This window comes from Rhea pennata, chromosome 6, assembly GCF_028389875.1.
Source record: "Rhea pennata isolate bPtePen1 chromosome 6, bPtePen1.pri, whole genome shotgun sequence".
Taxonomy (NCBI): domain Eukaryota; kingdom Metazoa; phylum Chordata; class Aves; order Rheiformes; family Rheidae; genus Rhea; species Rhea pennata.
In genome coordinates, this window is record NC_084668.1 from 13,482,761 (window position 1) to 13,508,018 (window position 25,258).

The 25,258-nt window shown below is 46.5% G+C and overlaps 1 protein-coding gene across 2 annotated transcripts in view; it reads right to left on the reverse strand.

The window, feature by feature from the left end:
• Positions 1–769: 769 nt before the first annotated feature.
• GLI2 (GLI family zinc finger 2) overlaps positions 770–25,258 on the reverse strand; it is a 198,409-nt gene continuing 173,920 nt past the window's right edge. For both annotated transcript variants that reach the window (XM_062578770.1, XM_062578771.1), the window contains exons 9-14: positions 22,952–23,083; positions 18,921–19,070; positions 15,136–15,300; positions 10,243–10,524; positions 6,628–6,964; positions 770–5,543 (exon numbers count right to left, since the gene is read on the reverse strand). In XM_062578770.1, coding sequence (XP_062434754.1) covers positions 3,193–5,543; positions 6,628–6,964; positions 10,243–10,524; positions 15,136–15,300; positions 18,921–19,070; positions 22,952–23,083 — 3,417 coding nt within the window. In that variant the 3' untranslated portion in view covers positions 770–3,192. The remainder of the gene's footprint in view (positions 5,544–6,627; positions 6,965–10,242; positions 10,525–15,135; positions 15,301–18,920; positions 19,071–22,951; positions 23,084–25,258) is intronic.

Below are 25,258 nucleotides of genomic sequence, written 5' to 3' on the forward strand. Positions count from 1 at the left end.
ATTCCAAACTCATCTCTGAGCCCATAATGATCATTTACGAGCAACTTTTTCATCCTCCCTTAAAACTTTAGCTGTGTCCAGGTGAGCCCACATCTATGAAACAAAGTTGAAAATTGGTCTCAAGCGGCTGAACTAATTCTTGCCTCAGCCAAGTGAAATCTTTCTCATCACTGGGCCAGTCCAGGCTCTAACTAGATCACAACTGACCTGTCTGTTGCTTGCTGTATCGTTTCCCATAAATAAGCTAATTGGGCAGATTTGTTTCCCCCTTCTCCGAAACCAAATTGCTGCTAGTCACTGTCAAGGCCCATCGCAGTTTTTCTTCTGACTCCTTTTGGCCACTGATGAAGACAGCGAAAGAGCCATTTTGTCACAAATCTTCCACTTGACAGATTCCTCCACCACTTCGAGTCCTTCTCCTGTGCTGCACCTCCTGCACCATGTCATCAGCCTTCAAACTCACTGCTGCTGAGAGGCCAACAAAACCCATGTCAGTGGCAGGGATTTGCTCACAGTTGCTCAGTGGCCTCACTGTCTCGGTGTCCCTGCCACCTCCATCTCATCATTGACTGGACACTCTTCACAGCAGGACCATTTCACACAAGGTCCATCCAGGGCCTCAATAGTGGTTCCTAAGCCCTACAGCAGTCCGACTGTGTTGATGTGATGACAGATCAATGATGACAACCACCATTCCCAATGAAAGGCAATAACAACAGGCACAAGGAGTTATGAAAAAAATTACTTTTTTAATGTACAAAAGGTTTATATACAGGTTCAGCACATTACCTCTGTTCTTATGATGTAGAAAACAGCTAAAAATGTTCTTAAGATATAAATCTGACAGAACAATTCACCTACAGTACTTTTAGTAATGATGTCTTCTATACATAATATATACAGTGCTGGAATGGTTATTATAATACTATTTCAGTAAATGAAGGAAGACCACCACTGGAAAGTCTGAGAAATCTCAAGTCATTGGAGATTTGGGTTTGATTTTTTTCTAATGAGATATCTATGAAGAGGGACTCAAGAGCCATCGTTGCCCTACACAGCGGTTGAAAAAATCAGATTAGCAGTCAAAGGATGTGTGAAGGCCTGATCCATCTCAATACAAGGGATGCCCAAAGGCACTCCAAGCATCCAGGACAACACAGAAAGTCCTAAAATATGTATTGCCCTCTTTTCATAAATGCAAAGGCAAGGGCAAGGTCGGTAACTGCAGGAGAATATATACAGTGGACTATAAAACAATCCCTTTAAACACACCTTTCACAGGAGACACAAATGAACAGCCAGACACCTTGCTTTGCTTTACTGTCCTCGTGCAGCCAGGACGTCAGTGGCAGTCACGGGGGCCAACGGGGGTGACGGGTGGGGGTGAGAGAGCCCCCGGGGGTGCCCTGTGCACACGCTATGCCTTTGGGACAAAGATGACTCATCTGGCAGGATGCCGAGCAGCACCCCCCTGCACAAGCGGGACACTGGAGCCACTCAGCAGCAGGGCTATCCCAACCGGCCGTTACTATGCACAGCACGTGGGGTATCTAACATTGCTAAGTTTGCTGGAGATTACATGTGACGTTCTTGCACCAGGTAGAGATTATGCTGGGAACAGCAAGCCTGACATCAGTTTGTGCAAAAGGAAAGCAGTGACTTCAGGACCACTGCATCTTCACCGAGCTCCCTGACGCCCCACGCAGACGAACAGGGTGGGACACCAGTGAGAACCTCACATCAGGATGAGGGGAAGAGGAATGGTGGGCAGGAGAGAGCTAAGCCCTGCAGATGGCCAACCTATGAGGACCTGTCTATCCTGGGGAGAAGTCACAGTTGTCCCTGGCCCCACAACACACGGCGCACGAATTATTTAATGCCATGTTACTAGGATGAGGAGAACTGAGGTGCTCAGCAAGGCCTCCTCTGCAAGTACACCCACCCCACTATTCCCACCCTTTTGTCTAACAACAGTAAAATAAATAATGCAACTAGGATTGACTTCAGTGCCAGGTGGACCCAGCCTGAAAACAGCTAATCATGGAGTGTATTACACAGACAAACCCTTGCTAGACAAAAAAGCTCCCACTACTATGCCACAGTGCAGACAGGGCAGAAATGATCACAGAACTCTCTTCATCAAGATCACTTTGGTATGTGAGCATCTTAGGAAGCAAAACTCAAAAGAAAGTGAAAGAAAGAAAGCTGTTGCAAAGCTGCACAGTGATATGGTAATGCTTGCTTTAGAAATCTGACATTAAAAAGCTATTCAGGGCCCCAGCAGAAAGTCAGTACACCACGACGCTGCTGCTCAGAGAGCGCAAAGTTATGCATGCGTATCAGTCTCTGCAGGCTGGAGCCTTCCTGCCACAGGGGATTTTTTTCCCAGTGATTGCTGTTCCCAGGCCTTTGCTCCATTCTGCACATGATATAAACCACATTGTAAACACATCTGATCAAAGTGTGCACTCACCTTTCATGTGTCTCATCAATGTGTCTTTCCAATGTTTTCTCAGAAACACCACTATGTTTTTATAAATGTACATTTTATATATGCTTCTGGCAATACACTATATTTGATTTTAAAGGAAGAGAGGCCTTGGCTACTTAACACTAAAGCATAGTAAGGCACTTCGCTGAGAAGCCGTTTGGATTCAATGCTCTTCGCAAGGTACAAAGGTATTTACTGTATAAAACAATACTGCTGGCAGAGGGCTTGTTTGGAGACATAACTAAGCACTACTCTCATCAGAGCAGAATACACAGTATGGCTTTTATTCGGATCAAAACCACATCCTCCCATTTCTTTCTGGGGTGGGTTGAAAATGGTATTTTTTTGAACAAAGCTAACGGAAAATGATGGGAAGTGCTATTTACAGGGTGCCAGGGAGGGAGGGTTTCATCTTTAACCACTCTCATGCAGTCTCCTAGCTTGGTGGTGATACCATTCAGTGCTCTGAGAAACCAAGCCAAAAACAATACTAGAGGCGCACCCTTGCAGTGCTGACCTGCCTGGATATAGTTTACATAACTCTGTACAGAGACTTTTAAAATCTTATTTTGAATCCCTTTAATGCATTTAATATCAAAAAAAATTCTACCCTATTGAAACAGATTATTTTTGGAAAGCACATTCATAAAATTGCTTCACACAGAGCCCCTTGGATAGTGCTAAGCCCTTGTGCTTTACTGTTACGACATCATGTTTAGAAATTTACTCTCTTCCGCCAGCGTGGTTAGCATGGAGCTCATGTCGCCTATTGCCATATTGCTTATTCCCGCGGGTATGGCGGGCAGTGTCAGAGAGTTTCGTGGAGTTGTCAGGCGAGAGGAGTTCTGGGAGAGGTTCTGCAGGATGCTGGGGCTCAGGGTGCCCGACATCAGGCTCGAATGGTCCCCATCGTCCATGATAGCATCAAAATCTATCTGGGATGGCTCAAGACCTTGTGAGTCCACCGTGCTGGACACCTGGTTCGCTCCTGGAGAAGGCAGGGCGGCCTGTTTGCCGTTCAGCGCACACTGCTGCTGTCTAACTCTGCAGTCCGCGTGATTATCGAAGTTGCTGTTTTGTTCATACATGTGGATTTGACCGTAATAGTACATCAAATTGTTTTCCCTTGTGCCATCCACGCACTGCTGGGTCAGTGCTGGCAACATGTCGCTGGTTCTTTTATGAGCGGCCTCTGCTGCCTCCTGTCCTGGGCTCATGTTATTTGTGGGGTGGGGAGTTCTCATGTAGCCCAGCTGCTGCACAGTGCGTACGCCTCGGGCTCTGCTGGCCGGGCTTGGCTCGAGTGGTGGACGAGGCTGTACCATGCCAGGCGGGTAGGCCTGTGCAGCTGGACCCATCATGTTCTGCTGAGGCTCGAAGCTTGGCTGGTTTGAGGTCATGATGGGCTGGTGAAACACCTCCTGAGCCATCGGGAAGTTCAGGTGGGTGGGCTGAGATGAATAGTTCTGCTGACTCTGCTCGTGCATGACCTGACTCAGCATTGTGCGCTCGCTGTTGCTGCTGATCATTAAAGAAGGGTCGGTTGCCATGTCCATTTGCTGAGGGTGAACATGGGGTCCAGACTTCACTGCCATGCTGCTACAAGAAGGAGAGATCTGATTTGAATTGCTGCTGATTGCACTGGGGCTCAGCATCTGATGAGGTTGGTTATACCCTGTGTGCGAACCCAGATCAGGGTTCATATTTGGGCCAAGGTTCATCAGCTGTTGCCGCAGCTGCATACAATTTAGCCTCTGCCCATCCATGCCCATATTTCTTTGCATAAAATTCTGCTGAGTTACATTCATGCTGTTCTCCGTCATTTGCTGCTGGTTGTAATTCTGATACTGACCAAAGTTCTGCTTCTGCTGGACCACAGCTAAGTTTCCTTGCGAAAACTGCTGCTTCGACTGATTGGACATGATATCAACTGTACCCGAGCTGACTTCATTCCACTGGACGGGCATGTTGTTTTTATTCATGTCTGAGGGAGCATCAAAGCTCATTGGACACTCTGCCATCATTGGCCCCAAATGGCTCATGCTTGCCTCCGCCACAGCCATCCTGCGCTGGCTGGGCAAGGCTGGAGGCTGCAGTTTCCCACTTCCTTGGAAGCTCTGCATCTCACTGCTGTACCCTAGGGAAGAGCTCTCAGCTGCTGTCCCGTTGCTCTGAGAATTGATGTACTGTACCACGTCATCCGGCAGCATAATGTCGTCATCTCCGACGTTCCCCTCTGTCTCCCTGGACATGGCTTCCATGGTGATGTTTTCACTGATGCTCAGTGGCCGGGGTGAGTAGACATGCCGCGGGAGGCTCCCATCAGAGCGTGTGTAGTTCTGGAGGCTGAAATTCCTCCTGTCTGTAGGATGTGGAGGATGGAAGGGGTTCATGCTGTTGGTGCTGTTGAAACGATGAACTTTAGGGAGGGCCTGGGGTTCTCCAGCAGGTCTCCTCACTGGGTCACTCGCCCGTCTCGTGCAGTTGCCTGGCACCTCATGGGGAAATGCTGTGGCTGATGTATAGCCGTAGGTGTTACCATCGCTGCAACGCCTGGGCCCTGGTGGGAGGCGAATGGAGGACAAGGTGGGCTCTGGTCCATCCATAAGGGAGATCCTATTCTTCAGGGTCATTCTCTCCATGTTTGGCAGAGGAGTTGGAGGAGGGCCCCCTGTGGCAGCAGCATACTTGGCTTTCAGCCGATAATGCTGAGCTGGTGTGAGGTTCAGAAGACCTGGCATGCCACTGCACTGGCTAGCCTCACTTGACCGACGGGAGGCGTCTGTTGAAATTGGGTCATAGGAGTCAGCAGAACTTGTGTTATTGGGACGATGGCCGAGCTGCGAAGCTTCGCTGGAACGGCGGCTGGAGAAGTAAGGGGAAATCCCTGATGATCTGCGACTGACAGTGTAGGCAGAGCTGATGGTGCTCGTTGTACTATCACGGCGCTCGTTGAGTTGGTTCAGCATCGTAACCTCATTGACAGACAGCTCCATTATTCTTGGATTAGGCAGCGCAGCAGAAGAACCACCACTATTTTCTAGAATAGAGCCTGAGAAAAAGTTGTGGGGAAGGAAAAGATTTGGTTAGCTGAGAAATTACATTGGGTAATGTTTTTCATGCTTAAATACAGACACACAAACCCACTCTTAGATATTTTACTACAGTAACACTATTGTATCGAACAATAGTGAATTTCATTTACTGCCAGTGAATGCTAAGCTTCATTTCCAACTCTGTGTCCATGTGCAAAGAGCAAGAAGGCTGGGGAAAGAGGACAAGAAGCTCCTGCTGCAGAGTCTTTGCAATGCATACCCCACTGACGCTCAGCCACTAAGGGAGTGCATCTGTACGAACTTCTCTTGGCAGGGAAAAAGTAGGACTGGTGCGAACAATGCCATAAGGATAGCATGTAGCTACAACCACAGCTGTTGACTGGAACAGATGCACAACTTTCAGTGACAGGAGGCTGAAAGCCCAGAAGTCGAAACTCAGGAGCTCTTCCCAGCATAGACTAAGATGCTTTAACATACTAAACGCAGGTTAGTGTAAACCAGGTCCTACACCTTGGGACTTCTCCTTGGCAAAGCGAGAAGAGCACAAAAGGGATCATGAAGATGCCAGTATTGGGAATCTCCAGTCAGTGGAAAGCTGGCATATGACGCTGTAGGCAATAGCCTGGAGCTCTTGAAATGATGGAAGACCTGTCAAAGCAAGATCAAGGACAGAGGGCTTGGCTGGATTGCTGCTATGCTCCGGCAATCTCCCAAGAGGCACATCAGCCCTTAGGGAACTGTTACTACTGGAATAAATCAGAGCACTCTTGAGGCTGCTCTGACTGTGCTATCAGGGTGGTGAGGACACCTGTGGTCAGGCCCCAGGCAACCAGATAAACACTCGCACCCCTCTCTCTCTGCATAGCTCTGCTGCACTAAGCATCTGGGTTTCTGCTGCACAGAAACACCAGGTTGGTGAGCTCATGTCTAATTTCTCCATTTTACCTGATGTCTCTATCTAGCAAGGACTGACTCTGAGGCAACAGGAAATGATCCTTTTCCAGAGCCGACTCCTGGTTATGAGACAAGAGTCAAGACTTGGTGGGTTCCTACAGGGCAAGGACCAGTACCAGAGCTTACCATTTCCTGAGATGGGAGGCAGCTTGGTGTTTCTGGCTTGTGGAGCTGGGCTCACCCATGAGCAGGAATCCTTAACTGTCTTGAGTTTTTCTTTCTTGAGCTGTTCAAGTCGTTGCATCGTCGTCATGTGTTTCCTTAGCTGCAGGCTGAATGTCGAATTACCAGATGAGACCGTTGAGTCCACAATAGGAGCGTTGTCATCCAACGCGGTCAGATCTCCCAGACTTCCCCCGCTGTGCATGTTCATTTCTACTCCACTGTCATTGTTGTTGGTGCTGCCAAGGGGTGACGGCTCACTGCTGCATGACGACTGGCCACCAGGACTGGACTGACACATCTTGGGGAAGGAAAAGAAGAGAAAGATTTGGGCAGTGGAAACATCAGTAGAGAAAAAACAGGACCTGACATCTGCAATGGTCTCCATATGTTTGGAAGCAGAGAGGCATTGCCTGCTCTTGTTACCCTTCTCTGCCACAGGAGCTGTAGCAGAGGGCAGGGGCACCTTCCCTGGGGGCATAGGGCGGTTCAATATCTGGGGTATCCCCAGGGCTACAAGCAGCAGAGATGGGGATGGTGACAGAGCCTCTCCATTATGTACCCTACAAATCCACACGCAATTCCCACACCTTGCTTTTGCTGCTGTCAGGACTAACGTGTTCAAGTAGTGCCAACACTGGCTCTAGCCTCATGCTAGAGATGTAGTGCTTATTTCAATTAGATGAACAAGCAGATCTTGACTGTGTTTAAGAGCACACACATCTGCAATTCCCCCCACCTCAGCTTGAAAAACTACAGTGTGTTCAACTGGATGACTTAGAGAACCCCAGAGTTCCCCCTCCAAAAGATTATGCACAGATGCTTCTTGGAAAAAAGCAGCATGTTACCTGGTTTTGCAAGGTATGTTGCAGCAAGCACTGGCTTATCTAACATAGGATCAAGGCCTAAGTATTTCAGACACAACATATTTCTGTCTTTAAACTACCCTAATGTATAATTAGGTTAGCTGACTAACTTCCCAGCCAGATAAAAACCTGGTTCAGTGTTTGCAAACTCCCGCTTGCAGATAAAGCAGATAAGCACCATAAATATTTATTTTATTTACATTAGAAATTGCATTTCGCATTGAGGATGTTACTTGCTGCAGACACTAAATAGTCTGAACTTGCTCTGAGGTAGCAGTTGCTGCTGCCAGATGGGATGCTTGGGTTCTCCGCTTGAGGCCCATGCTGCAGCAACTGTCAGAAATGCGAGTGCTGAAAAGCAACATACTTTGCCCCAGGCTAAGGTGGAAGTGCAAGGTGATGGAGTGCTTTACTTTCCTCAGAAGCAGCTCTAATGGGCAGGGCTGACTGGCTCTAATGGCTTCATAGCCCTTCAATCAGGATGACAGAGATTGCAATCCCAGGATTTAATGGCAAGTCGTAATACCGGGAGCGATGCAGTAACGGAATCCCTGGGCACTGCGCTCTCCTCCTTTCTATGCACTAGCAAATATCCCTGCCCCTCCCTGTTGCTCCGTACACCTCCACCCCCTGCCACCATGGTTAGCTGGAGTCAGGAGGTCTGGGAGAGATCAGGTCTGGGGGAGATCATGCTCTTACACAGGAATTTTAATACAAAGGATTTCTTTGCTCACCTTAGTACCGACTGTCCTTAGGAAGGTAGAGTAAGGAAAGGTAAGTGGGAATAAAGAACAGGTTGTTAGAACAAAGATAACATTATCAGAAGGGATCATGTTAGTAAAAGAAGGAAGAGCGGAGTGCAAACGCAAACACAAACACAAAATGCCAGCATTTCCTCCTTCTAGGAAGGAGGGTCCTCCCCTAGGAAGACTAGGGTCTTCCTTACCATCCTTCTTTGTGGGCCCAGATGGAAACCCCTAGAAGAAACTTTCCACGGGTCTCTGAGGGTTTTGAAATAAACTCAAAGCTGGGTTAGAACAAGAGACTTTGGGATGATGAAAGTTAGTGGAACATCTCGCTCATCCTGTCACCCTGAGCTTAATTAGAAAATAGTGGTTGGAAGTGGCTGGTGAGTCAGATGCCACCCCTGTTATATGTGCACACATGAAGTAAAGAGCGTTGGACAGGGACAGCAGAGAAGAACATCTGACCCACAAGCTCTGTCACCAACAAGACAGCGTGGGTGTAACCTTGGGAGCGCAGAGCGCTGGGAAAACAAGCCCATGGAGCAGGGAGTAGTGAGTCTGACTGTGTTTTCATTGAGAAAAAAGAAACATCAGGGGAAGAGAATTGGAGTGAGGTCATTCTGTCTAACGGTTTTCACTCTCAGTTTTTTTAACCCAATGCAGAGCCTAATTAAGGTAAACTGTTTCTTTAGTCAATTAGAGTCACTTTGGATGTGAAAATACTCAGTTCCTTCCTAAGCAAACACACCACTCACTACTAATTTGTCCAACACCACATCCCTCAGCCTTTTCTAGAAAATCCTTTCAGCACCAAGACATGTTACTTGGTAGGAATAATAATATTTTAGCCTAGATTCAAATCAAAAAAATACATACTTCGGAGCTCAAGGTGCTTTCAGCTCCAGTGAGAAGTCTGGGGACTGTACCTGTACACTTTCATTTGCAGGTACAGGTCATTTCTGCCACAGCCACTATGCTGCCCTACTCTGAGCTGGTGTAGGAGGCCAGAACTTCAAGTATGAAGGTGAAAAGAAATACTGAAACACAAATGTGCTCCCATGTGTCACAATGCCTGATCTCCTCCACCAGCTGCACAGGGACAAGGAACAAGAGGACTCACTGGACAGGATGGAGTAGACTTGAATGAGCTTGGGTCCATCACCTGTACACACCGCATTAGCACAGATGACCATGTTACCACGCACTGTGAAGCCACAGTAATGGCCACGAGCAACACCCTCTGCCTGAGCAAGTGGCAACTTGTGGGAATGTAAAAATGTGATCATGGTCGACCACGGGCCCATATTCTGTGGACCACAGAAAGAGGAGTATCTGTCCTAACTCCTAGGTTCACTCCTGGCTTCGTTTACCCCCTCTCATCCTGGTACTACTGTTTTTGGTAACTAGGAGTAATGCTGTGACCTTATGTTTAGTGGACAGACCTGAGGAACTGAACTTGCTTCAAAATACCCGACAAAAATAAAACAGCTATTTTTTTTCCCATCAGGTTCATCAGACAGCCCCAAACACAGCTGCGCCAGCAGAGCAGGGTGGAGGAAAAGAAAAGGGACATCTTATGCCAGGATTTCACCTTCAAGATGCATTCATCAGTCTGTGCCTAGGGCTTCTGTTCAATTTAAATTGGCATAGCAGGCAAAGCTTATTTGACCACAACACCATGATAATGTCATATTTTATTCATAACACACAGCACAGGGAGGCTAAGCTTGATGCTGGGCATCATGTGACCCTCATGACTGTGAGGGTGCGGATTTGCGATGCTGGGTTGAAAGGTGCAAAACATACTGGACCCTGCCCTGACCTGCATGCTCATCTTTGGGCTTGAGCTCTAGGGTGTTGGCAGGTGAAGGGCACAGAGAAGAAAACAGCATGCAAATTCTTCATGCCCCCATCGTGTCAGAGAAACTGGAGGCCACATCATTTCTGCTAAAAGCAACTGCTCTTACCACAGAATTCTCCGTCTTTATGTTTTTGACTTGCAGGCAATCCTCCATGCTCCTTGTGGTGCTGTTGGCCTCGGGGCTCTCCTCTGAAACCTTGTTGCTCTGTTTGGCGCTCGCCTCATTGTCCCCGTTTTCCTTGAGTGCAGGTGGCCTCGGGTGGACGTCATTGCGCTGCTTCTTTGTGACGTGGGCATCAGGCCCGTGTACAGTCTTGACGTGTTTCCTGAGGGAACTAGGGTCTGTGTACCTCTTCGTGCAGCCAGGGATTTTACAAACATAGGGTTTCTGTCAATATAAGCAAATCTTGTGTTAATTTTAGAACAAGTCCAAATTTTCCAGGTACATTTTACGGGCCAACAGAGTACAATGATCATGGCTGCTGGTAGCAGGAAAACGTGGAGCATCTGTTCCACAGAGTTTTATAAGACCGAGATCTCCAAGATGTGATATATGGGCTGCTGCCGATCCACACAGCTCAGGCCAGTCATTTGATGTTGGCTAAACTCCTTGTTTTCAGTTGCTCAACTAAAAGACAGCTAAGAATTCATGAAATATTTTCCTAATATTACTTTTCCATGTAAGTATTTGCTCTAGTGGCCACAGGAATGTTTCCTGATTATGGGTGGAAGGGAGGTGATGTAGGGGACTGGCCATAACACATTCCCTCTGCTAAGGTGAGGTCTACACTGAGAAAATATCTGAGGCCTTCTGGTTGAGGAAAATCCAGAGAAACCAAGCCAGACTGGATTCACCCTACCCAATCTATCATACAACTCCAGCACCTGTCACCTTGAAATCTGTTATTGTGCAAAACAAACCACAGGCATGCAGTGTTTTTTTCAGATGACAGGACTCTGGTCCCAAATTCATGAATCATTGATTGCCACAGGAAAACAAGGCTGAAGCCATGCTGCTGAAAACAGAAGTCAGCAAACAGATACTTTTCTTCTTCTTCTTTTTTTTTTAATCAAGTTTCCGATTCTGAAGTGCATTAGCACCACAGTTGTTTAAGTTAGTGCTGCTGCACTGGAAGCTCTGAATTCATCACAAGTTATGCTTTCAGCTGCACAGTCACTCTAAGTATTTTTCTGCCAACATACTGGAATAGAACCACAAAGAACCCCCAGATAGATGTTGTTTGAAGGCTAACCCAAATGACAATTCCTATTCATTTTTTTATCTGTTTTCTAATTTCAGCCAGAAGCTTGAGTGAAAAAATACAAAGGAGCATATATACTCTGCAGAAAGCCAGCATCATCACATAAAAAACATTGAAAGTCTGTTCTTTATTCAAAAGCATGTTTCCTGGCTGATCTTGGCACATCACTTGAACAAACTGAGGTAAATATTTAATATATTTTAAAGCTGGGTGAACTAAAGCACAAAAAGTAAAATAGTTTGTTTATAAATCTCATGCAACACTCTGGATGGGGCATTATATAAGTATTACTGCTGTGATCAAAACCTATTCTAAAGAACAGAAACCCCTCCACACACACATTAAACAGCTCAATGACTATTTAAAAATATTCTTCTGGTCTAATGTCTGTATCTGATTTTAGACATCAGCAATTAGGGACACACGACCACTGCTGCTTGGACAGAAGACTCTCCTCTGAACAGGGTGCAAGTTAGAGAGAACCATCTGCTTCATCAGACCATACCTTCTGCAGCCAAACTGAGTACAATTGTTGTTTCATTAGCATGCCTTCAAATGGCCCCTGGATTATTCAAATACTGATGTCTGATGCAGTGCATGTTCTAGTGAAGTCAGCAACATAGATATCTCAGATGCCTTCCTCATCCTCCCATATACATACAGTGATGATGCTCTCTAGGGTGGGAAAATCGCAGATTTCTCCAGGAACGCAGCAGCACTCAATTCCTACATTTCACCCTTTATTGGCTTGACTCAGAGAAAATGTCACTTCAACCCTCTGGCTGACCATGGACTCCTGCCAATCTTTTGGGAGTTTGCACTGGAGAGGGGTCAAGGAATGAAAGCCCCTTTTCCAGGAGCACCATTGAGGGTATTCCCTGAAAAGATCTGAATCCTCACTGGAAGTTTAAAAGGAAATAGTGCATGTGATGTTTCAATAATCAAATGAAAGCTACTGCCACTCAAACTTCAGCATGTCTGGATCAAATACGTATGTCCTGTCATACAATGTACAAACGTACATGGGGAACCAGGGACACCTTCCTTAGAGGATGACTTAGACATGGGTGACTAATTCTGCAACTGTGGTGTATCCCTGGTAAACACCGCATGTAGTGGGAAATATTTAGTAGGAAGCTAGGAGCCACAACAGAGTTACCAAAGGGTAATAGGAAATATTCACAGCCACAAACTCCTGCTTTGCATCTGTGTGGTTTTGTGTGGCAAAGTCTCAGTGCAGTTTCTTAACCCACTGGTCATGTCCACAGCTGTTTGCAGGACCCTCACACCCGGGCCTGCTGCCCAGTGCAATCTGCTTTGCCATGAGGGACATCATCTGTTGCATCCTCATAAAGAGAGTGTCAAATATATCATCCACAGAGCTGTTACATCTGGCCCACAGACTTCCTGCAAGTCTCTGGACATGTCTGTGCTGCATGATGGAGTGCTGAGCAGAGGTTCAGGAGTGAGTACAGGCCTCAAAATGTAAGATCACACAGTGCCATCTATTTCCCTTGGTAAGGCGCAGCTGGTCTGGTACAAAGTCTCCACTAGTGGCTATACTGCTTCTGCACCTGGAAGGCTTTGCTCAGACGAAAGGAGGAGTGATCATCGACTCAGTGCAGCTCCTGGTCTGGATCACTCAGTAAACTCAACTCATTCAAAGAAACGGCATTTAATAATACAATCAAATAAAAAAAAAAATCCACATCTAGGAATATGGGACACAGGCCAGGCCAACAGAAGGGAAGACTGTGTCTATCCCAGAAGGGATCCTGGAAAAGCCCTAGGGATCAGAGTTCAAGTGCTGTATGGTGGAAAAATAGCTAACACATTGCTTCAGCACGTTCAAACTGGGCAGAATCAGCTTTAGGATGAGAATTTTATTTTATGATAATTTTAGTACAGTGTCCTGCACTGAAAATTGTATCAGAAGTCTTGATCCATCAGCATCAGGATCCTTAGGGATGGAAGAGAGACACAGAATTGATTCAAGTACAGCAAAAAAGTGCTGCAGCAGTGGGACACTTCAGTGGCTTGTCTGATTCTTATGAGAAAGATAGGAACTGAACACTGCACTGTCATGGAACAAAATTAATGCCAGTTAAAGGGACACTGGATCCAATGCTGAAGGAAAGCAGAGGGGGCATCTGGAGCCAGAAAATAAGCAGTTTCTAATACCACAAACTTTTTCAGTGAGGGTGAATTAAGACTACCTACCTTTCTGGAGAAGCAACTTTAACAAAGAACAAATTATGTTTTAGTTGAGCATTGGTGATCTGAATAACCAGTGCTCAACTAAAACATAATCTGCTCTTTGTTAAAGTTGCTTCTCCAGAAAGGTAGGTACAAACTCTTTTCAGTTGTCCCGTGTGACAGGACAAGAGGCAATAGGCAGAAACTGAAGCACAGGAAGCTCTGCCTGAACGTGAGGGGGAATTTCTTCACTGTGAGAGTGATGGAGCACTGGCACAGGTTGCCCACAGAGGTTGTGGAGTCTCCTTCTCTGGAGATGTTCAAGGCCTGCCTAGACACAACCCCGTCTAACATGCTCTAGGTGACCCTGCTGAGCGGGGAGGTTGGACTAGATGATCTCCAGAGGTCCCTTAAACCTCACTGATTCTATGATCCTATGATCACTGGTTGCTTGTGGATGAGAGATCAGGCAGTATGTTCTATTGGTCCCTCCTGGCCTCAAGGTCTGCATAGCCCCAAACCCCAAATTACCTTGTCCCATTGCAGAATTAGGTTAATTTTAATCAATATTCCGGCTTGGGAGTGGCCCTGTGGCAAAGTATAATCCCAATATTTGGTTTCATAGCCTAACAAATTCAAATGATACTGGGATCAAGGTCATTAATTGGGTCTTTCTTTAGATCACATAGCACTGAAGGGCATCTTAGGCTTTGAGTTCTTATTCTAACTCAAATGAAATCTATGAAGTCTTCCGAGCTCTGACTGTCACTGACTGATATTATGCTAGAGATAGAAATACACCCAACAAGCCCTTTGTAGACACAGCATCTCTTTAAAAAGCTGTCATCCGTGGCAACTGCGTTCCTTTCTCCAATAGTCTATATTTAACTGTTGCAAATTAAGCTGCAGATTGAATTCTTCATGGCTGAAAATATTATTAGAACTTCGGAATGTTGTTTTTTTCTTCCCCTGTCAGCTAATTAGTGGTAATATAAATTTCAATCATTGGCCGCGGTTGATTGCAACAGACCATCACATGCGTTACAATAAAGGCAATTTCCTCTGATCCCCGACTACTAATAGTGGGTCTTAATTAGCCAAGGTTAACAAAGCATTGCATTGTGCTCTGTCATTGTACATCAAACGACGGAGGGAGTATTATTTCCAGAGTGTTAGGATCCAGGGTAGCTGTTATACTACTGCAAGTCTGTGCCACAGTAATACACCACATACACAAATGTATGATCCTATTTGCACTACTAAAAATTATAAATTTGGAAAGTGCTCACTTCAATTTCCAAAGTCGATTAGAAAGTTTGCATACTTGAACATCTGTTTATGATTTTAAACACGGCTTTCATAAATATAAAGCTAATGTGGTCTGGCTCTCCAGCAAAATAAATCCCATTAAAAAATAAGAAAAAACCTCTCATTACAGTAGGTTTCTTCTTACACGAGTCCAGTGTGTAAAGTGTATGTTTATTGTCAGCAAAATTAAAAAAAAAGCCCTCTATATTGAGCTGTGGCGAGCCCAGGCTTACCTCATTGGAATGTGTCCTGTTCTGGTGCTTGGCTCTATCCGAGGCATTGGAAAAGGCTTTATTGCAGCCTTCATGTTCACAGACGTAGGGTTTTTCTCCAGTGTGGGACCTCAGGTGTGTCTTTAAGTTCTCCAGACGGGAATAGGCTTTGGAGCAACCCTCAAACTAAAATAAAAAAACAAAAGAGGAGTGATTAATTAACCAGAAAAATTTGATTTCCCCCCTGCCTAAACCCTTCTCATCTGTTTCTCATTCTTTTTTTCTTTTTTTCTTCCTTCCCTTTAAACGCTTGTGTTTTAGGGAACAACATCAACTTTGTTGAGAGAACTTCCTTTCCTTAGGCAGGCTGGGATTCTTAGAAATGACTCATATTTAAGGTGGAGCTCCTGTTGAGTACCCAGCCTGATGTTTCACTAAGAGAGTGTTTTTTCAAGCAGAGTTGAAAGAAAACCCCTTCCCCTCTCCCAGGACTCTCCTTGCCCCTTCTGCCATCCATCTGCAGCATCTCCAGCTAAGACATGCAGAAATGGAGGCCCTCTCCATCCTCCTTTATTTCCCAAAGAACCAATTGCTTCTAAACAGTTTGACTAGCCTTGCAACTTTACCAGCTCCAGAGCTGGAAAGACCAGACCATTTTCTAAAATACAAGCAGAAATCTAGCAAGCTTTGAAGTTTCCCAAATTACAACTTCGGTCTACACTTGGAAGATTCTGTGGTCCGGCTGCCTGACATTACCAGTATAAAAAACAAGACTCTCAATCTTGAAGACAGATGGATTTTTGGATGACACAACAGGCCACCAGCCTTCCTCCTGGAAGGAAACCAGCTGCCCACACAACGAGAAGGAGCAGCTCAGGAGACATGGTCAGACTTCAGTGATGTAAGTCCTACCACCCTGGCTGGGTTGGAGGTTTCTCTCTGCACCTGCCCTGTCTGTAGCATGGAAGAATTTCACTAGTCACTCAAACCAAGATGACTGCTTTAAATTTGACTAAGTAGGTGGGAACTTACAAACACTGAAAGAAGTTTTTTTTAAAAAATGAAAGCATAAAGCAAGGTTTGTTTCCAAATTCTGGCTGAATGTTGCACTCACTATTCACCTTACATTTCAACAAACAGTCACTCCTGTTGTAATGCATGCAAGCTGCAAGGTCTTGTACTTTAGTCAGATTGCTTACATATATCTGCAAGTTCAGTCCAACTGTAGCAAGATTTCAGACTGCTGTGTTTGTGTCTTGGTCAAGGAAAAAACTGGTGTCACAATAGGGCAGGTCATACCACAGATCAGTGCCAGACTTCTCGTGGGCAACTGGGTAGCCCTGCATGTCAGTGGTGTCTGGCCATTCTGAGCAGAGGCGGCTGGACGCGATAGCAACTGTATCTGTGTCCTTGTACTCCACGGGCATATGAAGCAGTCTGTTCTAACCACGCGCTGGTAAGAAGCAAGGCAAATGTACCCAACGAACCATTCCTCTTCTATTAAAGCCAGGAGTGAATGCACTTTTGGGGAAAGGGTTGTTACTGGACCCCCTCTGCCTATCAGCCCTGCTGACAGCAGTGGTCTGGAGGACCAGACAGAGCGGCACTTGGACTGCCGCTGAAACAATGGCCAAAGCACCATACCTTCCACTGCTGCAAGAGTCTTCGCTTGGCTCCGCTGCCTAACCAAAGGAAGAGCAAGCCTACTGACTTTAATGTGCACAGCAGTTTAAATGCCACAGGCCAGCATCTACACAGACAGGGCTCTTCTGAGTAGGTTCTTGCACATTCTCACCATCTGAGGACCCAAGCACAGGTTAATCCCGCCTAACTTTGCCGTGTTGGAGGAGTAGAGTTACTCAGGGTTCTCTTTAAAGTCTGGCATGGGGATGGTGGACAAGAGGTAAACTTGCCCTCTTGAGACACCTGATCTCTTCAAGCACAGTGGGAAAATTCTTCAATAGCTTCCTTCTACAGGTACGTTGAGGTGCAATGAATTCAGTTCCTCTTCCCCAAACAACTTTCGTTATGTACATTTGGCCCATAAGGCAAGCTGCAACTTTGAGACATCAGAATATATTCTCTTATTCTCTTGGCCTATGCGCACAGCCCTTTATAACTTGAGTTGCTTATGGTTACTGAAATATATCATTCCACTTGCTGGAAAACAAAGGGAACTCAGCATGAGGCAACTCATTTGTCCATTCGGGTTGTGCTGGATACTGACACAAAAATGCAGTTATTAAGAGCAAATGTACTGAGGCCCATTTTCAAATAAGGGCTTCTCAGCAGAGCAGCCTGTGCATGTTCAAAGTGGTTATTCTCAGTGTTATGTGTGGATTTGATCATGCCAGTGGGAGTTCTGGCTGTCATCTGTTGAAACAATTCTTGACCGGATCCCAGGCTGCAACTGGGCTCATCTGTAGCTTTGTTGCCACAAACTTCTTGTCTGAAACAAATGGCACTTTGAAAAATCATTGGTAGACTTGAACCAGGAATGATCTGCCAAAGCAAGGTACCATCTGCACTGCTACAATGTATCCCAGGCAATCAGAAACCTGCTGTATATTCAGTTTGGGCAGAGCTGCTGCAATACACCACACTCAGAGTGACTGCAGTTCTCTGGCAGGCAGAGGACTACTTGAGACTGCAAATTCACCCTTGCCATTGCTCCAGCCCAACACAACAGAGGGTACTTGAAAGAGGCAGGATTGAGCAGCAGCACTTTTTCCTGCTCCAGTATTGAAAAGGATGTATTCCCTGCTGCTTTTCACTTGTGCAGGGGGCTTGTGCTGCCTTCTGATTCCTGCTGCCTGTACCTGCAGAGCTGCAAGGGCAGGACCAGTCTTCTCCTTGCTATCACTTTGTGGCACACCGACAATCAATATTCTTTCAGACTTTTATGGAAGATTGGTAACATGCTAAAATGGGGCAGGGTGCTTTAGAAGATTAAAACAAAGGATATGGCCCTGTGCCCCAGGGAGCTTACACTCTAAATTAAATGAACACAGAGCTGGAAGATTGATAAAGGAGTCATGCAGCAAGCAAATCATACTTATCATAATATTTGTAAGCAGGAGCTGGGGCAGAGCTGGGGAGGGAGCAGGGCTGGAAGTGACTAATGGAGCAGAAGAGGAGGAAGATACTGGAGGAGGGCTCAGACATCTGCCAAGCAGAAAGAAAGACTCATTCTCAAGACTCTGGGGAGAGGAACAACGTAATGTTCACAGGGAAGGAGGTTTGAAGAACTGGCAGGAGGAGAAGGCGGGGGGGGGGGAGGGGCAGAGGATATCAAAAAATACAGGGGTGGACCCTGGGGAGAAAAAAGGGCTGAAGAGTATGTGGGAAAAGGTGGTGAACATTTCTACTCTCCTACCAGTGGGCCACAACCTCTAAACTTGACAGCTCGGTTCTCTCCTGCAGCCCCTCTCAGGCCTCTTACTTGGATTTAAGCAACTAGATGGTCTGCATGTTTCCCTTCGTCACTTTAAGTAAGTGACTTGTCCTAAGTCACTCTACATCTCTGCAGCAGAGCTGAACCCATTTCCCCCAAGAAACTCCATGTTTTACCCACTAACACTTTAACCACCCTCCTCTTTGATCACTTCCAGTCTCATCAGGGTGTAACTTGCACGCAAGTAAAAATCAATGGATATGGAGAGTTGGTTATCCCTGAGGTGGAGCAGGTACCCTGAGAGAGCACTTCCTGAAGCTACGCCTGTGTCTCAACACCCATGTTTGCAAACACTGAAGTCCAATGTCCCTCTTGCCAAGCCGAGATGTTCTGTGCATCCCTCCCAGCTCACCGTGCACTTGTGGGGCTTCTCCCCGGTGTGTCTTCGCATGTGCACCACCAGCATATACTGAGCCTTGAATGGCTTCTGCTCCCGTGTGCAGTCCTGCCAGCGGCAGACAAACTCCTTCTTCTCCCCGTGGATGTGGTCGTTGTTGATGTGCTGGGAGGAGAGAAGGAGGAGAGAAAGAGGTCACTCCTCGAAGAGCTGATGCCAGCAAAGCACCGCCGGTACTCTGAAGAGCCAGCCGTTCCCTCCCTAACACTTGTGGGCAGATCTTGCACCTGTGTCACAGGTGCACAAATAACACAAATAACCCCTTGTCCGCAGGGACACGTTGGCCAGTGCTGTGTCTCTGGCACGTCCTGCAGGAGAGAGCATGCCGCACCTAGCACACTGGGCTCTGGGGCTAAAGTATCCAGAAAGTGGAGGTTTGACCTAAAAGTTGCAAAAATGATGCAGAACCTGTGGTAGCAGAGGGAGAAGAGCCCCTCCGTGTCTCCCAGGGGTGCCCGAGGTGACTGCTGGTGGAGGAAGGGAGGAGGACTCTGACTGACATTACACCAGCATCACTGACAGAGTCATTTTTGCCTCTGTCAATCCCTCCCATGTCTCACTTACGCAGCTGGGACCCTTTCTTAGAGTACTGCTGAGGATGGGGGAAAGACGGAAAAAAGCCTGATCCAGAGCCAGCGCGTACGCCGGCTCTACAACATCCACCTGCTGTCAAACGCTGAGCGGCTGGCAGGAAATGACAACATCTGGGAAGTATGTGCTAAGGAAAACTCCGCAGCCTCAATTACTACTAATTACTCGGGGCCCATAAAATCCTTTGCCTGGGTGTTGAAAAGTCAGCACCAGAACAGGGCCTTCATCCTCCCTGCGAGGAAGACAAGGGTCTCTTTACCAGCCCAGAGAAGATGAAACCGTGACAAAAATAAACAGAGCCCGAGAGCAGCCCATCGGCAGCGCTGCTCCCACTGTGGTCTTGTCTCGCTCTGAATGGGGTCTTGCTGCCAAAAATAATGCCTGTCCTTGCTCCTGGGTTTTCAGCAGACATTCACCGACAGGAAATCCTAAAATAAACCACTTCGGGTTTGGGTTTTGTTTTTGCACTGAGATTTTTTTTTCCAGCCCCTGTCTTCTCCTTCCTGTCCTCCCTCCTCCCCACCCTGGTCAAGGCCAGACACACATGCTGTGGCTTGGGACTGAGATTTTTGGATTTTTTCGGGGCAGGGGTGCAGCACGAGGATACACAAACTTGTTAAAAAAGTAACTGGCCATTTGCCTCCAGCCCTGGGGTTTTGTGTGCATGCAAGGGAATGTACAACGTGGTCATGCCTCCCAGGACTTAGCTGACAACCACCGGGCAAACAGAGCGGGGACTTGGGGCCACGCTCTCTCCCCATAGCTACATAGGGAGTCCTAGGGCTACCGGTTTCCCAAGGTGGGCCAAGGGGCAAGGAGAGATGTCAGGAGCTCAACCAGCTCCTAGAACACCATGGGTGAGCACCAAGATCCAAGGCTGCGTGCCTACAGAGTGCGGGAGGCTGCAGCACTCAGAATGGGGTTAGGTTTCAGGTGGGTTTGGAGCTCAGCTGCCAACAGCTCTGGTTTTATGATGTTGCACTGATGGGAGATTTTAGCCTCAGATGGCAGAAATGTGGTGAACCCCTCATGAGACCTACAGACATGTTATATCACATCCAGACCAGACTAGAAAGATAAATCTGCTGGCTCTGTTTGCGTGGGAATCTGACTCACAACCAAGACTACACAGCAGTGCTAGCAGTGGGGAATTTCACAGGTTTTCCCTTTCAGACCAGTTTGGGCCAAAGGAAGATACATTTATTGGAGGAGGACTGCAGCCCACCCCCCCCCCTTCAAGCTTATTAGCTCACTGTCTGGGCAAAGTCTGGTTCCCATCACACGCTGCAGGAACAGTCACACAACTCAACACACTCCAAACACATTGCTCCACAGTCCCTGTCATACCCCTAACTGGTCTGAGATTTTGCTCAGGCTTCTCCCAAATTTTGAGTGAAACCTTTAAGACTGGGAGCAGCAGTGGTGCTTGCAAAAATATGTCTTCATTCCTGCTGCTCCCCTGTAGACATGCACTCCTCCCACAAGCCCGCCGCCCACTCTGTGTGCAGAACGGACCCTGCATGCCCAGGTATTTCTCTGTGCGTGCAAACAGGAGTTTTTCCATACATGGCAGGATATCACCTTTTCAGAAGTTGGCCCATGACACCTGCACTTTGTTTAAATGTGTATTTTGGGCATCCTGAATCCGCAAGCCTATGTTGCTAGTAATCATAGTACTCAATCCTCCATTTTTATAACCTTCCAAATTTAGGAAAATCTTGGACATCTTGTCAAATATTTTTCTTTGGGTTTTCTCTGGAAATAAATTGTGCTGAGCTGCCTGGATCTGCCCTGCACTTTGCTCTGGGCTGAGTTAAAGGGTTTTTCTTACATCTGAGAGGGAAATGCGCAAATACTACTGGAAAAATGTGAAATCAGCCCATCCAACAGGGCTGCTGTGGTTTAACTCCAATAAAGCAATGTCCTATGGTAGACTATGTGCAACCCATTAAACAGGATACCCTCATGCAGTCTTCACTTTTTAAACTCCTCTCATGCATTTGGCCCTCAAAATGATTTCCAAGACTGTCTATGCTCAGGACTTGTTACACTGAACCAGTGACTTCTGGCAGAGGCTGGCAGGTGCTAGCCTTAGATTTACGAGCAAATGCCAAAAATGATCATTTAGAGCACAGTTTCTTTGGGCTAAGATGTGGTGCAGAGCTTGGAGGAACAGAGATGAATGCCTGTTTGGTGGCCTCTAAACATGACTACAGTAAAATGAAGATATACATAAAAGATGAAAGTAGATGTGAGCTTTATAGTGTTTCAAAAAGAGGGTCTTTTTTATTTCAGAAATAAGGAAGACCTAATTGCTGTGTGTGTGGGTGCATGCACGCGCATGCACGTTCTTCACCATGGGCCACTGTATCAGTAAACCACATACAGGGAGCTCTGGGGAAGTTCAAGCCAAGCTATGAGAGGGCAGCAAACGGCCAAAGGGAAAGAAGAAGATAGTGGCTCCTGTCACAAAACTTGCTCAGCGTGGCATTTTGCTACATCCTCGATCCTCAGGGAGGATTACTGAGGCTGGCGACTTCCCAGTGACTCTGGGCTGGCTTCAAACAAGGTATTACAGACACAAACTGAGGTCTGTGAGGGAGCCAGGCTGAAGGAGGAAATGGGCTCAGGCATCGATCATGTCTGGTCTTGCAGATACTTGCTCCATGTTTGCAGGGTCCGCCAACCCCAGAAGCCAAAGAAAAACTGAATGACAAATTCCCAGGTGAAACAAAATGCACAGAAGGTTCTTGGACGTTCTTGTAAATAGCAGTTTTGATGCTGGTTCAGGGCATCACTATGATTATGGAAGGATTATTCCTCAGTTTTAAAATATCATCTCACTTGCTGTATTTCGTGCACTGATGGAACCACAGGAACATGTCTCCAGCCTCTCGAAGTGCCCAGAGGGATGAGCTGGGCAGGTTGGCAAATGGCCCCACAGCTCATGCCATAGCATTGTTAAAGGCTTCTGTGGCCTGGTCAAGGTCTGAAGATCATCTGGTCAGTCCCTGGCCCACAGCTTGGGTGGGTATGTGGGGTGGCTCAGTGAATATGGCCAAAGAAGAAGGAAGGGCTCAGCCTCCCCTCCCCATTTTCTGATTAGATCCCCCGCATGAAGTCTTTTTTTATTGGGTTATGCATGAAGGAGACCAAAACTGCAGCCTCAGCAGCTGAGATGAGAACATCAAATAATCTATGAGAGGCTTCCTGCGCCTATACCCCTTGGGGAACAGCGACCTGCTTTGGCAGTGTTTACACACTGTTTCTCTGATTTGCACCTTTAGTGGCTCCCAGAGTGAGCTCTGGCTGTACAGTAGCTAGTGATAAAAAATGAGGACAAGTGCACAGAAACCCAAATTTATCGCTGGGGTTTCCTCCCAACCATTACTCACATGGACGAGCTGCTCTTGAGTGTCATATTCCTTTGTGCACCCTTCCCAGTGACAGTTCGTCTCATAAATAACCTCAGGCTCCTGTTTACATTCATCCTTATCTAGATCTTCTTTCAGGTCTGTCAGATGCTCCTGTAACACATAACAGTGCATTTTATAAGGTGAGCTTGTTTCATCTGAATTCCTTCGTCACTCATAGATTAAAGGGCGGGTATCAACTGATCACAAAATCGCACTCATTGTGGCAATATAACATCCTTGATTAGAGTGAACTAATGAGTTACGAGGTTTTGGTAGAGATAGATCAGAGCTAATGACAAGACAGGAAACACCCCCAAGCCACAGTGGCAGTGGTGCCTGGCTCCAGCCAGGTCATGGCCAGCCTCAGGAGAGAGGCTGGAGAACACGAAAAGACTGCCTTTTGAAGTCTGATTTTGTCCTTTGCTGGAGCAAAACTTCTGAGCTGGGGGGAGTGGAGAAGGACAAGCATGAAGAAGCCTCAGAGCAGTCAGAGTTTAGTGGTTAAACTTACCTCATTTGGGCAGGATGGGGCTACTTTTTGCATCATTCGATAGGCAACAAAACATGCCTAACCCTTAAGCAGCAGTCTGCAAGTCCAGGGTGCTCCACAGGGACAAACTAATGAGCCCTCAAAGCACTCCACTGAGATCAGCGAATTTGGAAGACCTTGTGATGAGTGGGCTTCAGAGCAGAGCTCCAGGGGCTCTGGCTCCAGCCGGAGGCCCACTCGGATTTTCATAAATGAGCTTGACTCTAGGACCCTGTTATCTCTCTCCTTAACTTCTCTGTGCCCTGAGTGTGTCAGTGCTAAATGAAGTACAGAAAATTTTTACATTGTGTAGCTATGAGGATTAAAGCACTGACACCTGTGCAGTATTGTAACCTGGAACAGAAATGCAAACAAGAACAATGCAGAGGAAAAGACAACTGTCAGCCTGGCGTGGGTCACAGCTGTTTACCAAACAGACTGGATAGCAGTGCACCAGGCAACCAGCAGCAAGTATTGACCTGGGAATTTAGCAAGACAGAAATCTGCAGGCTTTGGCCCTCTGCAGTCCGTTTCGTCCCAGTTGCTCTCACTGCCCAGCACAGAGCATCCTGCCTCGGAGGCAGCTTTAGACAAGAGCCTGTCGGGTAACTGACCACATCAGATGCTTTTCTCTTGATCTGACACCCCAGGTGGCCCCATGAGTACCGAGCCACAGCCAGACTCGACTCATACTGTCTCTGATCTGCCTGGATCAACCCATCTGGCTGCCATCTCCTTCCCCTCCAACATCTTCCCAACACATAGTGAGGGGTAGCAATGATTAACGACTTAATGGCATTCTATGCCTTGGGAAGTAAGATGTGCTGTATGAAAGTTCAACAGTTTTCATTAACCAGCTCATGACAGACATGCCAGCTGTGACTTTTCAATTCAACAGTTTGGATATGGAGAGAAAGAGATTTGTTTTAATTAGTTCTTAATTAAAAAAAAAAAAGATATTGTAAGGTGGCTCCTGGGACAGGAAACTGTAGTAATATACAGAAGGATTTCGGCAGATTCAAAGTGTATCAGAATCTGAGAAATTTCAAATAGTAGTTTTTTTTCCTGAAGCTCCTATATGGTGGAGATGTGAACATTATTTTTGACGTAATGTTTCTCTCCACACAAAGTCTGGTCTGTGGAAAATTTAAGTTTTCTCCTAAAAATATTATTTTGCCAACATTTTTTTTACTTTCTGTTAAAAAAAATGAATTGGAAATATTTTAGTTGTGGAACAGAACTGAAATGTTTCATTTCTGGTTTGTCCAACATTAACCTGAATCTGTACTGGAGCAGTACTTCAGGTCCCCCATGCCTGGTGCTCCACTTTGTCCCGCAAATCTTGTTCTGATTACTTCTTTCATGAGTGCAAGCCATCATGGAGATACTGTCTGGCCAAGGATTTTAGACACCCAAACCACAGCTCACATGAGGCATTTCCAATACGGCATTTCCAAAACAAAACACACACAGGTATGCTTTCTGGGGGATAGCTGAACTTTTCATTCTGCACAAAACGTATCATTCAGTAATCAGCTTTCCACTAGAGTCTCAGGCAGAATGGGGATCCCCAGATTCAACAAGCTGCCTTTACTCAGATGAACTGAAACGCAGACACTTGCTACATTCAGTCTTCAACTCTGTGCTCTTGCCAGGGAACGCACTGTCTCTTATGAGGTATATCTTCAATCAATACAGAAACGCGGCAAGACCTGAAGTCTACATTTCCCTCCGGGTATTGCTCCACAGATCTCATT